Here is a 15866-nt window from a genome sequence, read left to right as displayed (position 1 = left end):
TAAAAACTACGGAAGACAAAACCTCAATCGCATCCGTGTGAAATAATACTCCTTACTTGAATAAAAGTAAATAGGTACAATAGTTTCCTGGAATATGGCAACATTAGTGCGCCGCTCATTCCCACGTGCGCACGATTAGGTCCGCGGGCACATAAAAATGCTCGGGTCGTGAACTCGACTGAGTGACGACACTATTGCAGGTGATATACAGTTATTTTACTCGTTTCAGTGTTTAAGTGCATCGCTTCGCTACTTGGTACGTCCCTATTTGAAAGAAAGTTTGACGTTTCAAGTGACATTTGACAATACGATGTGATTGGTGATAGTTAATACAATTTTAGCGTTATTGTTAATTTTAAGATGGAACTTACCAAAATATTAGTGAAATAGTCCAATCCTTTTACCCGTATCCAAATTCTGTAACAAAAGAAGAGAGATGGTTAGAATTCATTTGACATGAAAACAGCAAACACAAAACAATCCCTTATTAAAATATAATAACACAATCAATTAAAGCAGGCATTGTTAGCTTAGTTACAAACTTGTAGGAGGAGAAAAGTGTTAAGAAATTCTTTGTATATTCTTATAATAAATATAATAAAAAGTATGTTCTTATTTGAGTACGTAACAGCATTTCATCAAGCTACAATCTCAAACTGAGGCGCAAATGTCACTGTCATCTAATTTGCAAGACCCGGCTTAACACTACAAACATCGATAACTCGACACTTTGTATTCCCATCTCTAACAGATTCCATTTGATTCATTTTCATTCCAATTCGATTCCACATCGATCATATCGAATCGGCGTTTGAGAATCACGTGCACAATTTGAAATTTTCCGACGTACGAAACGATTGGATTCGATCAACTTTCACTGAACGAAATTAGTAGATTTTCTCCGATATCTGTCGAGTTTTGCGTTTGCAATTGCCGGTGAAAATGAAAGCAGTCATCATAAATGTAATATCTCTTTGACTGCATACGTTTACATGCAGTGTGTTTATCGATTTTTCTCCATTATAAACGCACTTAGTTTAAATGCCGCTGTTATCCCGTAATTCTTGTTTATCCAGTGACTAAACGATTGGGTTTATGACAAGTGTCAGTACCTATAAAATAAATGCGACTGTGAATATTTAAATAAACAGTAGGGTTTTCATTTAAGTTACTGTAATATATATAAAAATAGAGCATCAAAGATTTATAACTAATTGATGGGCGATTTTCCAAGTTATATGGCGATTTAAAAATCGGCCCTAAGTTGAAGTTATTTCGCTTTTCATATAAAAAAAGCAACGATATAAAACCTACATCGTCATCAGATTAAGTTCTCAAATGAATTCCGAGTGTTGTGCACACAGGCTCATTACTCCGCGCTGGCAGCACCTGTCAACAGTGCTGGTCAAGTCACGCACTATTGCTACCTCTAATGCAAAACAAGGTCGTGAACTCATCCGATGTGTGGACCCGCCATGTTTAATGCATGGATTAACTACTAATGGATAAGGAGCTTAGATATATTAAACAACTGGAGACGCCATTGCTGTGCTTTCATATTCGCCAAACCTACAAGAACTCCGCTCCTACTCGTATTTACTATTTGTGTGTCAAGTTTAAGTTTATGTTGGTCATTTTTGCGTCTGTGTGTGTAAAGAGCTCATCTAAAACACCTGAACGCTGACCTATCACTATTTAGTTGCGTTGCCCTAACCCCCACGCTTAAATTGGCAGACTTTTTCACATAGAAGTTGGCATTGTGTTCATGGCAGTTCCGGTTGGTTAAATATTCTGAGATAAAAAGTTAACACGATTCTCTTGGGTTCCAAGATTAATTTGTCAACGTAGTCTTTATGCTGTTTTAATTATGGAATCGAATGTGTTCTTTATTTAAGCTGACGTCAAATTAATGTTTGTGACAGGCGGCAGTGAGTTATAGCTTGGGTTCATAATCGAGACAAATTGTTGATTCGATGTTTCCTAAATATATCGGATAAGTTATAGTGATGGTTAAGGGATTAAAATGTATGGTGTGTGTACCTACGAGAAAAAACCAGTTTTCATAATTCCTGAAGATTATTTATTATAAAATCTTTCTAAATAAATACAGCTGGCAATAAAACTGATCTCGCAACAGGACGCAAAGCAAGACAAACATCAGACTATCTTGTTTTCGCAATCTCAGATCAGAACGTTCGCTTAAATAGCTTACGGTAAAGTCATATGCCAATTAATTTTATTAATCAAACATCTACTGCAGGCGATAAAACATTGATTCGAGTTTAATGTCACAAATTGGAAGTATCTTGATTGGGTCCGCCATCTTGATAACGAACCTCGAAGAAATTTTTACGTAATTTTTCTGCAATCAATCACTTGACGATTGATATTGGACGTGTGTATTTTTTCGGCAAATTATGGCTGTCTGTCAATGTTGTGTAAATTGTAAATTAATGAAGCCTTTGATAGGTTATTTATTTTACACATGCTTTTTAGTAAAAGCTGCTTTTGAGTTGATTGAATATTTGCAGTTCTGAAGAAATAAGAAGATAGGACCAATTATAATTTGAACATAAATAGAAGAAGTTAAATAACATGGGCCAACGACTTCTTTCAAATTTTAAGTGTAGATACTAAAAGTCAGCAAAGTTCATTGATATGATATCCTTTATTTAAAAATCAAACCCAACGCCCATACATGACAATGTAACAAAAAACATAATCCCTCGTATGAAGGTGGCGAATAAAAACCTACATACATGAAACCTCAATTATACCGCATGCAACACGTTTAGAAACAATATAATGTTGAGAAAATTTGAAACAATCACAATAAATTACGGTTATGCGTAGATAAACACCTTTTTTTAATTTAAATGATTTACATTTTACTGCGATAATTGGAGTAACCATTTCAGTGATGATAACAAAACCTTTTTAAATGCTACGTCTTTAGTTTACAAATACATTTCAAAATTCAAATGACGAACAATAGATTGTATTTTCAAAATAATAAAAATGAATTCAATTTTTTAATCTGTCTGCACAGACAAAACGCGTTCGAAAGACAAAAGTATAATCCGTCCATTTGTAGTTGGTCTCGTATTCTTACAATCAATCACCTCGGTCGAAAGTCTTGAAACTACTTGGAGGTAATCTTCCCGCAGCGTGTGAATGCGGTCACGAAGTTGCTCGGAGGCGGTCTATATTTTATGGACGGTGTTGCAACTCTATGGGAATCGTACCAAAACGATGAATGATTAGAACGTTCGCCGTTTCCAATTTTGATATTTGAATTTAGCATTGTGGAGTATGGCCGCAGGACTCTCCATTGAGATTAACGTCACTTGAAACAAAATCTTACTCAAACGCAATAAAATATTTGTAGTCATGTTGTAACCTAGACAGGGATTTTAAAGTTATAATTAGAAACTTTCAAATTAATAAAAATCAAGGCAAAAATAATAAATTCGTAATCACAGGCTCGGTGGTAAGGAATTATCACTTTAACAATCTGTCCAAGATATAACCCGTTAACGTTTTTATTTGCAATCATTTATTTGTCGCAATATCACCAATTAAAGATCTGGTAGTTTCCCAATCTGCCAAATGAAAACTCGAGAACAATAAAACAAAAAAAACCTACAACATCCGCGCATGCGACAAAATCTTTATAGACTTCATTTAACTTGAAAATGTGAAATTATTAACGCTTCATTTATTCAAACGAGGCATTAAACAGCTTTTGAATAATAAGCTTGACAGCGGACGACAACAGCAGCCGCTGTCAATTTATTACGAATTAATCAGAGCTTCTTTCATAAAGTCGTCAAAAGAGTTTGATAAATGGTCGTCATTTGTCTGTGGTCAAGTTTATGGGCTTGGCGGGGTCAAGAGTGCGTGCCAAGTCTCGTCCTCACAGCTTAGGCTTGGCTGATGTACGATTGGTGTCCGACGCGGATATACGACGCGAGGCGAGAAATACTACGTCTAGCACGCAAGGACCGCATACACAGGGCCGTATTTGAATTGGTAACAAGTGCATCACTCACATCAATCTTATGCACGTTTAGCTTAAATCATGTGTTGGCAGAAAGTACAGTTTGCAACGGAATATGCTTAACTGTTTATTGTATCTGCTTTATGCGAATTAATCTAGTTTCGTGAAAATGTATACAGTTAGTGATGCCGACTTGGCTGGATTAACGGTTTCAGTTGCGTTATTTTTTTCTTGAATACATTAAAATCAGATGACAGCTTTTTTTCATCACATGATTTAATTTGCAATCTTTAATGTCATGATTTTTTTTACCATATTCAACATTAATACCTGAAGAAATTAATATGTATAGCTTGATCTGGAAAGACGATCCTATAAATATGCAAATCAATTTTCTCTCGTTAAAATATTCATTAAGTTCAATACAGATACTTTAACGCCTCTCCGATCCAAGGCTTATCGTTTTAACTTGCATATCGATTTTCTATGCACGGTTTTATACGAGCCTGTCCTTTCCACCGTCGGGGGACATTAAGTACGACTGCAACGTCATCATTTAGCGTGCATCCGGCACCCCATGCGCCCGAGTCCGGCCCTGGCAGTCACGTCCATAGACGAACGAGCGCGCGAACGCGATTGAGAGAGCATTTTGACTCCTAAATGAGTTCGTTCACACGACTTAGGTTCACGGTTGACTATCTTACGGTTTAGGAGTCTTATGTAGGAAGTAAGGTTGTGTGTATGCGCCTTAATGGTCATTAGTTTATGTTTATTATTGTAATTAAAAAATATATATTAGGTCTCTATATGTTTATTTTCTCTCTATGTGAACTGAAAGGTGACTTAAATAGATCAAACCACACTCAAGGCATAATAGTGCGACTACTCAATCTAAGTGAGGAATATGACAAAAATTAAAATAAATACTAAGAATACAAGCGAAATTCCATAATACTACTCGTAGAATTAATTATCAAAGATTTCAGTACTGAAGATTTCCGCTGTTTTGATCAAAAACGTGCATCAGCAAGCATTAGAGATAAATAATCAGGAAACATCAACACTCGTAATGGACATGAGAAAGTTTCCTTTAACTTATAAATCCAAGATGCTGAAGCTTTTGCGATTATGCGGCCTACGATAAACACTACTTGAGTCACAACGAACTCAAAACATATTCACAAAGATGACGGAGTAGGAAAACACATTTTTTCATAGTAAAAACATTTGTACCGTATCGGCTACGACAGATTCTATTAATGGCAATATGAGATCATTTGTTTTATGAACTGCATCATCTGATATTCTTTTCTTTCTTCGATCAGTTTTAATGGCAAGCATTGTTAGTGATCGAATGACGAATATGTTATTTCATTAGCCGAGTATTACTTTAGATGACGTAGCACTTACTTACCGTCATTCTTCATCTCCCACGCTATCATCATCAAATTCCATCAAAAGTTCATTCACTAAGTTATTCTTATTTATAAATGTAATTACGGCTGATAATTAATTTTGGATTAACTAAACGCACGAGGGTTCACACAGTTATGAATATTTATTATGTTTTGTTTTGAACACTTAACGCTTAGAGGTCGTTAACCAGGCAACTCATCCTTTTGTTTTTAGGGATGTCAGATGCATAAAAATGTATGCTACTTATACAACATTTATTATCACAAGATACCTATCAATGTTCAAAATAACTGTGATCGTAACCATGATTCACATACAGCTGCAAACAGGATGACAAGTGACAAGCAAACAACTGAGCAGTAAGTAGAAAAACTAAATATAGCTCTTGAAACACAAAAGAAGATCACTCTTAAAACAATGATTGTGGCCACAAAAACATTATCAGCCAGCTACACCATGCTGGTTTTACCAAAGAGGCCAATTACATAAATTCTTTTTTGTCGAACAACCGAGCAATTACGAGTACCGTGTCACCTAGTGATGCAAATCGTTGGAACCAGTAGCGGCGCGGCCGACATCGATTTACATAATAATACGACATTACCGAATATCATCACGTGTACCGATTGATCGTGTTTAAACAATCGATATGACGAGGGGAATAAGAATTACGGAATTTTTGCTGTTGGCATGCAAGATAAGAATAAAAAAATTGTAGATGAAAGGAGACTATTACATACTACTAGGCAAGCAAGCATAGAATATTTGTTCAGAAGATCAATTCAACCCAGCCACATTTTTCTAATGAATATAAAATTATCTTGAGATTGCCAATTGTACTTACTTTTCTCCCATAATTGGTATAAAAGCTTCATCGTTTGTTTATGTGACAGATTTTTTATGCTATTAAAAATATTCTATGAACTTCAACAGTCATTAAATCCTTAATATCATTGACATAATGTTCTCTTATGACATGATATCCCACGGTTTCTCGATCATACAGGGTGTATGAGCTCTCCCCATTGTTTGTAATTCCCACAACTTTTCACTAAACGTGAAACCAATACTCTTGGGATATTATTAGATTTATGGCAAATACAATCTCATAATTGGATGAAAATAATTATATTGTGTCTGATATTAACTTGAATGATTAACTTTATGGAATACTAGCTTCCGCCCGCGGCTTTCCGCGAAGAGTTCGGTTATATCGTGTTTCCAAGAGAATTCTTCAAAAGTCCGGTATAAAAACTATCCTATGTTCTTTCTCAAGGTCAACTCTATCTCTGTACCAAATTTTATTAAAATAAGTTTTAGTGGTTTAGACGTGAAAGCGTAACAGACAGACAAAGTTACTTTCGTATTTAGTATAATATTAGCAGGGATTTTCTCAAGCCGCTGTTAAATCTAACCTTCGAGTTATACATAGATTGTAGTGCAGGCAGATTTTAGAAGACAAACAAATAAATGGCTCATCTGACAACAAGCCGTCACCGTCACTTATGACTATTTGCATAAGTCATTAACCAAAGCAGACAGGTTGCCATGCAAGAGCAAGGTTGAAACGATCATGGTCCTACAATTATAATTCAAGCATCCTTGCCTTTCAATCCATTCATGACTTCTATGACCACTTCTAAAGGGTTTCCGAGTTCATAAACTTATATTCCTCATGTAATTAGTATTGCAGTGGAAAATATCTACTTCGTGACACCGATACAAATCGCAACCAATACACAAGGATACAAGCAAAAAAAATATTCTAGAGTCCAAATTGAGGCAGCCGAAATACCCAGAATTTATTGTGTACCTACTTACAGAGGAAGTAATAGATATGTTCTATAAATAAAGGTATTAGTCACGCTTCAGTCTTTTATTTCCTCGTTTATCGATATCGAATCTTGGCTGTCTAGTGTTGGTATTGTAATCGATCCAATTTCAAATAACAGCAGTAAACGATCTTCCGTTGGTATAGAAATCTAAGAGAGAGGTGTTTAACATCAATATATTTTATTGGTAGCAATGACACGGTTTGTTTTAACGGTAGTTATAGACATTAACCACTAAACAGTAATATCTAACTTAATCTCACTCTTGCAGATATTGGTGTTATTTTAAGAAGATAACGTAAAAACATGCAACTTGTAAACCGACGCCGTTTAGCCGACTGTTCATTTCTACTCAAACTGCTGTCAAATGAAATTGACTGCCCTAATTGATTGCAAAAACTTAATTTCTCTGTTCCTCAAAAATCTGTTCGGTTTAACCCACCTACATCAGTCCCATTGTCATCTTCGAACTATAGGCAGAATACATATATGTTGCGAGCGAGCAAGGATTTTAACAAATTGTGTAAAGAGTACTCTTTTGACCCATTCAATACCAAGAGTGCTGTGGTTCGTAGGCAACTAAATCACGATTTTTTCAAAATTTAACTTTGTAGTATGTAACTATAATTTTAATACCTCATAGACCAGCTGATTACCTAGCTTTAAGCGTGTTATTCCATTATTATCCGTGAGAACCTATAATTGACTTTCTGTTTCTTCATATATGTCTACAACATTGTTTTGTATAGCCGTTGGTTTTCCAATAAGTAAATAAATAAATAAATAAACACTCTATAACAAATTACTATCGAATTGAGATATTCATTATACCTACTCCAGAAAATGAACAAAATTATAATTCAAACATCGGTAACTAAAAAGATCTTAGAGACGAGAGTGCTAACTATTCAGTCAATCTTAGATGAGCCGCAACTAAATCATAAAATTTACATATCACAGAAACTACAACCTTATATCTTTGATATAAGAACGTATTTTGAAGGTTTGAAAGCAAAACATACATTGGTATAAGGCAGAGTACAAATCTTGGACCACAAACAAAATTGGAAAGCAAATACGGCTTTGTGGTCGATTCACTGTTAAAACATTTCCATCGTCGGGCAGAATGCTCGGTATTTAGCCCAAATATCCTAGCGGTGCATAATTGCATAACAATAAAACTATTGTATCCTAACATTTCTAGTTCTGTTCCCACATTAACGAATTCTCGTTCTAATAACTCGGAATAATTTTGAAATTATTCTAGGGTCAAGCTTTTAATTTTTATACAGTTTTTTGCTGTTTATTCTTCTTCATGAACATCGTTGTATGTATCGTTGGTAAACTTATTGTTATGCAAAATAGTTAGTTTTAATCAAAAACCATTCAGTTTAGTCATGTACACTTCAGTGAGTTTACAGAGTTAATTACTAATAATTATAAATTCAACACACTTACCAACTATGAATCAGCAACCTTCTGAAGTAATTAATTATATTTATTGTTCATTTCACACAAGTTGCCAATGAAAATAACACGGACATAGAAACAACTATAATGCAGGATACTATTGTCACTTTATCAGTCTTTTGTTGATTATCATCATTTGTAATATCTTTTTTTTAAACCATTGCTACTAGTCCACACTCATTTTGAAAGATTTAAGATCCACTTAACTTCACTGTTTCCTCTCTACGCGTAATTATTCAAACCCTACAAATTAGATAATAATTTGTTTGTATTATTTGTATCCGAGCTGCAATTTCTAACGCGATTAATATTGCTAATTGGCCGCGCGTCTCTAAAGGTGGTCTAGCCTCGACCTCATTGTCAATCTTGTCACGTCCTACATCGTTACACTCTGGATGGTTACTGAACTAGTTGACAGTTATTTCTTATGATTTTCCTTCCTCACAATCTAGTATTTCTTGTTCATCAATTAGCTTGTTTGATTTATTCACCTAACGTCTATTTTCCTGTGTCATCTGAATGAGTAATAATCTTTTTTTAAATAATTCTAAACTATCTATCATTTATAACAAGATCAATGGTTTTCTTTTCTAAACTGACCACTGTCTGATATGGATCTAATATTTCATTATTCTTTGTTTCTACTTCAACCAAACTTCAACATAAATAGGCTGCAAACTCCCCCCCCACTTCTGTATGACGATGTAGTAATAGCCTACTCATCGCACGTTAAAAATTTGGGTGTCTTTATGGACTGCAACTTATCTTGGGCTAAACACATTGCAGAAGTAAGCAGGAGGGTATATTGCTCGTTTCAATCACTCAAGCGTCTCCAGAAGTTCCTGCCTTTTCCAACAAAGATTACTCTCGCTCAGTCGCTCCTCCTTCCTCTGTTAGACTATGCTGATGTCTGTTTCCTTGATGCGACTGAGGAGCTACTTGATAAACTCGAACGTCTGCAGAATTTGTGCATCCGCTTCATTTTTGGCCTCCGAAAGTACGATCATGTGTCGGAATTTCGGAACCAGTTGAAGTGGCTGCCTATTCGGCGGCGTAGAGACGCTCACGTTCTTTCTTTTCTTTACTCTGTTCTTCACAATCCTGTCACTCCAAGTTACCTTCGTGAACGCTTTGAGTTCCTCGTTCCCAGAGGCAAACCTTGTCGCTCTTCCTTATCTCTTCTGCTTCGTGTCCCATCCCACACTTCAAGTCGCTATGATGGATCATTCACTGTTCGTGCTGTTAGGCTGTGGAATACCCTTCCGCATTCTATACGCGAGAGCTCATCATTGGATATGTTTAAGAGACGAGTTAAGGAACATTATTTATCATTATGACCTGTGTATATATTTGTATATATTATATTGTATATATTTTATATAATTATAAAAGGTATATATTTAATTTATTAAGATATTATACATATATATTATTGTTATTAGTATAACGTTGCACATTCGCCCTACCCCATCAAATCACTCTTTCACTCTAAGGTTGGCTGTAAGAGAACCCAACACTGGGTTAAGCTCGCCGTTGTACATAATGTCTCCGTTTTCAGTGTGTCAAATGTATTTATGTGTGCAATAAAGAATAATAATAATAATAATAAGCCCCGCAGGGCATCTGAGGCGGATGACGGGGAGTAGCGACCCCGCGGGGCTATATATCCGAGTGCTCCAGGGAGAGTATACTGTCCCCCACCTCCGGCTTGCCGGAGTGAAGCATGACGGGGGATAGGTCTCCCGCCTCTTGGCTTGCCTTCATCGGCCGGTCAGAGTGGAGTCGCTAGAGCAAGGTTAGTCCTGCTCGGAGGGTAGGTGCCTCGTGGTAAGTGGCGAGTGGGCCGGTGATGCTGGACCCACAGGGAGCGCGTGATCTGCGTTTAAAGTCCGCCGAGGTATCCTCACCCTTCTCAGCCGCTCATGTCCCTGTTGCCCTCTTGTTGCTTTTCAGTGACTGATTCCCGGGGGCCCAGTAAGTGAGTTGGCGAGTCTCCACCTGCCATTTTAACATGTATTTAATACATTGTCATCGGCAGGTGCCATAGTTCCCGTAGTTTCCCCATTCCTAGTCCATTAGCATCCCATCACAATAGCCTAAGTAGTTTTTATCCATAGTTAGCAATAGTTTAGCACAGAACCGGGGATTGTTCTTGGGTACATTTCTATAGTGTATACAGGGATAATCGTCGGTTTTGTGTTACCATTTCATTAAAGTTGTCTCAAAAGGGCTTCGGCCCCACGTTCGCCTTCCAAAAATCCGGGACTCTGTAGTCCCGTGGTCGGTTAGAGACATACAAAAATAATAATAATAACCATTACTCTAATTTCTTTCAATTAATCGATAATCAAGATGAATACTCCGAATAATTCATAGTGGAAAAATCTATTACTCAATTAGATCAATTTCTCCTAACGAGATGCCGGTTACGTCAAAATGCCCGTCACTTGTGACGTCACTTCTCACGTTCAATATTGACAATCAACAGCTCAGACCGTTTGCCGCACTCTCTTGCTTTTATTGAGCAAATGTTTGTAATACGTCCAACGCATATCACTGACTGGAAAATAAATAGTTCTCATTCATCTTTATCGTCTTATTAATATGAGTAAGTAGGTACCTGCTTTCTAAGTCCACAGCCTTGTAAACTGTCAGTTCTTATTACGAACTAAGTAAGCCTTGGGCAAATAGTTAACTTTATACTTATGCAAAGGTTGTAAAGTATTAGTACTTTACTACCGGAGCTTTCTCCAACAAATGTATGATATACATTAATCGAGTAACAGGAGTACTAGTCACGAGTATGATGAACGTTAGTAATGGATCGAGAAGTAATATAACTTGGAACATGGTTGTACTAAAATTACCTGCGACCTTTGAGTAAAGGGCGGTAGTCGGGAACAGTTGGCGGACGGGTGCGTGCGCACCTGCGCCGGCACATGTCGCCCACACGTGCTCAACAATGAACGCGCCTTTTTACTTTTTTATTTCATAACGGATCGACGCATCCTGGCTAGATGCTGCAGCTAAACTTTTGCACACCTTTTTAAACATAACTACATTATAAACTCTTTTGTAGTTAACTGCTTTTACGTAAACATAAAAGATGTCTTCGCACGTGTGAGTTGGTTACTATTGACATCATAAGGGTCTTTCAAGGTTGACCATCCATTGAATATTTATCATTATACTCAGTCATAAGTGTGTTTTTTGTATTTATTATGGTGACCGGTTCTTTTTTGTACTTCAGCGATTATTTAATATGAGTTATTGCTCAGCTTCCGAATCTTACAACGCTCTTGAAAGGAAAAAGATTTCTTAAAATTAATTTAATAACACATCCATGTCTTGAGAATAATCGTTAAGTACTGTAATGCACAGTGTCCCAAAATATATAGTCCAAGGTCTCGAAAACTTTCTACACTGCATTGATAAACTCAATTAACGGTGTATCGATAAGTAGAAAACACAGAACATGTTGCACTCACTCTTAGCCACATTGACACACTTAACGAGCTACCTGTGTCACACAGTGGGTAAAAACTAGGAAAACGGGCAAAAACTCGCAGAAACCAGTAGCTGTCACTATTAGCTGAATATTAATGCTTTACTACTGGTGTAATAAGACTGGTTAATGCACCCTACTTGGTTGATGGGTGTGACTTGAGAAAAAGCTGTGATTAGTCGTGTAGAATTGGAGAAAAATCGTTTTTCATTCATCAGTTTGACAGCGATGACAGCTAACCATCGACACTTAAAATAGTTCGAGTTTTTATTCAAAATGTCTGGATAAAAATAAATTAAAATCGCAAATGCCAGATTACCGTTTAAATTACCTGTTGTTTTAGAAAGTTTTCACACTTTATTAAAAAAATATTACGTACAGCTATCATTACCGAATCGGTACGATACAAAATTAGCCAAATTATCGACGAAATGTGTTGAAATCGACACTTCTTTTATTTTTTAATGCAATATGTTTACACCAATTTGCTGCTGAACTCAGCAGGTCACCATTAAAACACACATATTATGAAGTAATGAATTTTAAATTTCAAATATCAGGAAAAAACATATAGGTAGGTGTCGGATAACGCTACAACCAGTTTATGACAGAATTTAGCTATCCATTTATTAAATTCTCTGCGGGAGACAAGTTATGATTATTTGGAATTTATCACAAATAGCTTACTTCATAGCTCTTAACAACAATAAACAATTATGAAATAAGCGTTTGTGAGTTACCTTTCTAAAATAATACAGATAAAAGGCATTTATAGATGAGCCATCGACCTCACGCGCGCCAATCCGAGAACGGGATTCAAATATCGAATGTCGATGCCGGCCGGGTTCGAGAGCGGCCGATGATATTAATTTACTTTTAAGCTTTCCTTATTAACTTAGGTTTGGTGTTGCATGACCTCCTTGGTTAACGCTTTGTTAAAAATACATATTTAAACTTCTTGCGACCGGTTTTAATCCTCTAACTTCTACCTTTAAGATTTAAGTCTCGAATTTCAAAAAGATCTGTCAAAATGACAGACCTTTCATAGACAAGTTGTATTTTTCAAGACATTTAATTTAACTTGGCCCTTAATTTATGTAAGTTATTTATTAGACACTTACGAATAATGTTACATCCTTCTTACACGTTTTGCCTACAATACCACATTAATTTGAAAACATATTTATTTACCTTAAAAATATGCCTAATATTTTTTGATGACTGTTGTTAAGCAAACTACCTATAAAATACCTAAGTACAATCGGACTTTGTACATAAAAATACGCCCAACAAGCATTTCAATTACTTAGTTGCAATTAACGATGTAAAATTGCAATTATTCATGTGCACTTAGGTACACAATTTCTTCGTTTAGTAGGTAACCATTTCAGCGTTTTACGATACAAACAGTAATTAAACAGGATAAGTATGTTTAATACTTAGGTGTAGGTACTTAAGCACGTTGTTATCCATTGTTTTTATAACTTGCAACGATGTGAGGAAATATTTTCTGGCGTTAGGAAATATTTTCAAATGTGTAAATAGGCGTCAGATAATACATTTAAAACGATTTAAATTGAAGTTTTAATTAAAATTGATTACCAATCTCATTCATATTTCAAAAAAAATTCTACGATTCCATAATCTACTCGATTCGTGAAGACAAGCCAAAACACATCCCATTCATTGTAAAATGAATTTCGGCGTACTGAACATTCATACGACAAACCCACCAGAAACAAATAAAACTACTTCAATTCACAAAACATTCTAAACAACCAAAAAATTACTTACACAAACCGAAATAAACAGCACAATAGAGGCCTTGGACTTCGATTAGACTACCATAACCCGCACTTTGTTCACAAAACTGTATAAAAACTATGTTCTCAATCCATTGCGGCACAAGTTCACACTAAGCACTGAAAGTTACGACTGACCTTTTCAATGTACGACGCAGAAGGGAACGAAGTCATATCGGAATGTAACTCGGATTGTCGTGGTAGGGGCAATCATCGTTGCGTGACGGCTAGGTACGTTCCGATACACGTCACGGCAATTACCATGTCCCTCGATTATCATTCTTGGTGGAGCATTATTCGTCTATTGAGCATTTTTTGGTTAAAAATCTTGTATCTTTGAGTTGGATGTGGAATAGATTTGAAAATATTAGAACATTTTTTGTGAGGTTTTCAGGCAGTTGTCTTCTTTATTTAAGTGCTTGCTACAGTTAAACAAAAGAGGAAGATTAGTGTGACTTAATGATGAAAACATGCCTACCTCATTTTCAGAGTTTCCAATTTTAGAATTTTACACGTGCGTGCTAACATTTGATGAGTTGTCAAAAACATAGAGCAGACATCGACACTTCAAATAGGTATATTTTTAAATCCGACTGGCCAGCAATTCCGTGTTCTCATTTCAAATTGTAGGTATGACAACTATTTTTATTGTTAGTGGCCAGCATGATGACAAAAAGTTAAACGTTTTGGGGCCCGCATCCACTGTAATGAGTGGATGACGTGTTTCTATTTCAAATGCACTAGATATGTAACAAGCTAACTTAAATAAAACTGGTGGGTAAACTTACCTAGAGCTGTTCGAAATCCAAAATTCTTGCAACATTTCCTTTACGTTGAAAATCCTTTCATCTGAAACAAAAGAAAGTTTTCGTCAGTGATTGCACAATAATGCGTAAATTGTAAACACTGAAAGTTATTATATCCATTGAAATGACAAATCTTTATAAAATAACGGAACAAAGTTTGGCTGTATAATATACAGGCAATAAGTACTGAGTCCGCCACGCGTCTGTATGTAAATATTTAAGTAAAACGTCCATTGTTTTATAAATCCACGCGAACAATTATGTAAATTTTAACAGTTATAGAAGAAACTTTAAATTGTATGACTGATCATTAAATTGTTTAAAGGGAATTAAGTCAAGCAAAATGATAAATCTGGACGTTTTCCCGACTATGAAATATGAATAGGAAGTATAGTTACAAAAATGATTCGTAGTCTGACACCAGTGTTACGAAGGGATATCGGGTTCCCTGGTTACTGGGTTGAGGAGGTCAGTTAGACGCGCCTTGTAAAACACTGGTACTCAACTGCATCCGGTTAGACTGGAAGCCGATCCCAACATAGTTGGGAAAAGGCTCGGGAGATGATGAACAAAGGCGCAAACCCGCTGGTTAAACGTCATTAAATCAAAATAGTTATTTATCGGCCTATTATACGAATAGGCTGACGGTAGGCTATTGTGATCCACTCGCCACCTCGCGCCTATTGTGCTCTCCTGATATCTGCCAAAGGTTTATTATCAACTGTCTGAGGGATGCATTGAAGGTAGGAACTTGATTTTTTAATTTTCTTTTCGGCAGACTACGATTACGTTTATTTTTTTACTGTGGTCACGTGTAACGTCAAAGTACCAGTCAGTTTCAGGAGTCAAAATACCCTTAACAAAGGCAATCATTTTATCCTCAATAAAACTGCATAATCAACCTGGCATTTATTTTATTGCTCCACAAACAGTTCAAATTCAAAATAAAGCTACAATAAGGCTTAATATATTTCTTAACAAATCAGCAGTTCATTACGATCGCTTCCATTCAATAAATCTGAGCTGCGCCGCTGC

The 15866-nt window shown here is 36.1% G+C and overlaps 1 protein-coding gene across 1 annotated transcript in view; it reads right to left on the bottom strand.

Moving 5' to 3' along the window:
* Positions 1–308: 308 nt before the first annotated feature.
* LOC124645747 overlaps positions 309–15866 on the bottom strand; it is a 34636-nt gene continuing 19078 nt past the window's right edge. Inside the window, exons 3-4 of the mRNA XM_047185623.1 lie at positions 14814–14874; positions 309–417 (exon numbers count right to left, since the gene is read on the bottom strand). Coding sequence (XP_047041579.1) covers positions 327–417; positions 14814–14874 — 152 coding nt within the window. The 3' untranslated portion in view covers positions 309–326. The remainder of the gene's footprint in view (positions 418–14813; positions 14875–15866) is intronic.

This window comes from Helicoverpa zea, chromosome 3 (assembly GCF_022581195.2).
Source record: "Helicoverpa zea isolate HzStark_Cry1AcR chromosome 3, ilHelZeax1.1, whole genome shotgun sequence".
NCBI classification, from domain to species: domain Eukaryota; kingdom Metazoa; phylum Arthropoda; class Insecta; order Lepidoptera; family Noctuidae; genus Helicoverpa; species Helicoverpa zea.
The sequence above is the reverse complement of the archived record's forward strand: the minus strand, read 5'-3'. Positions and strand labels throughout refer to the sequence as shown.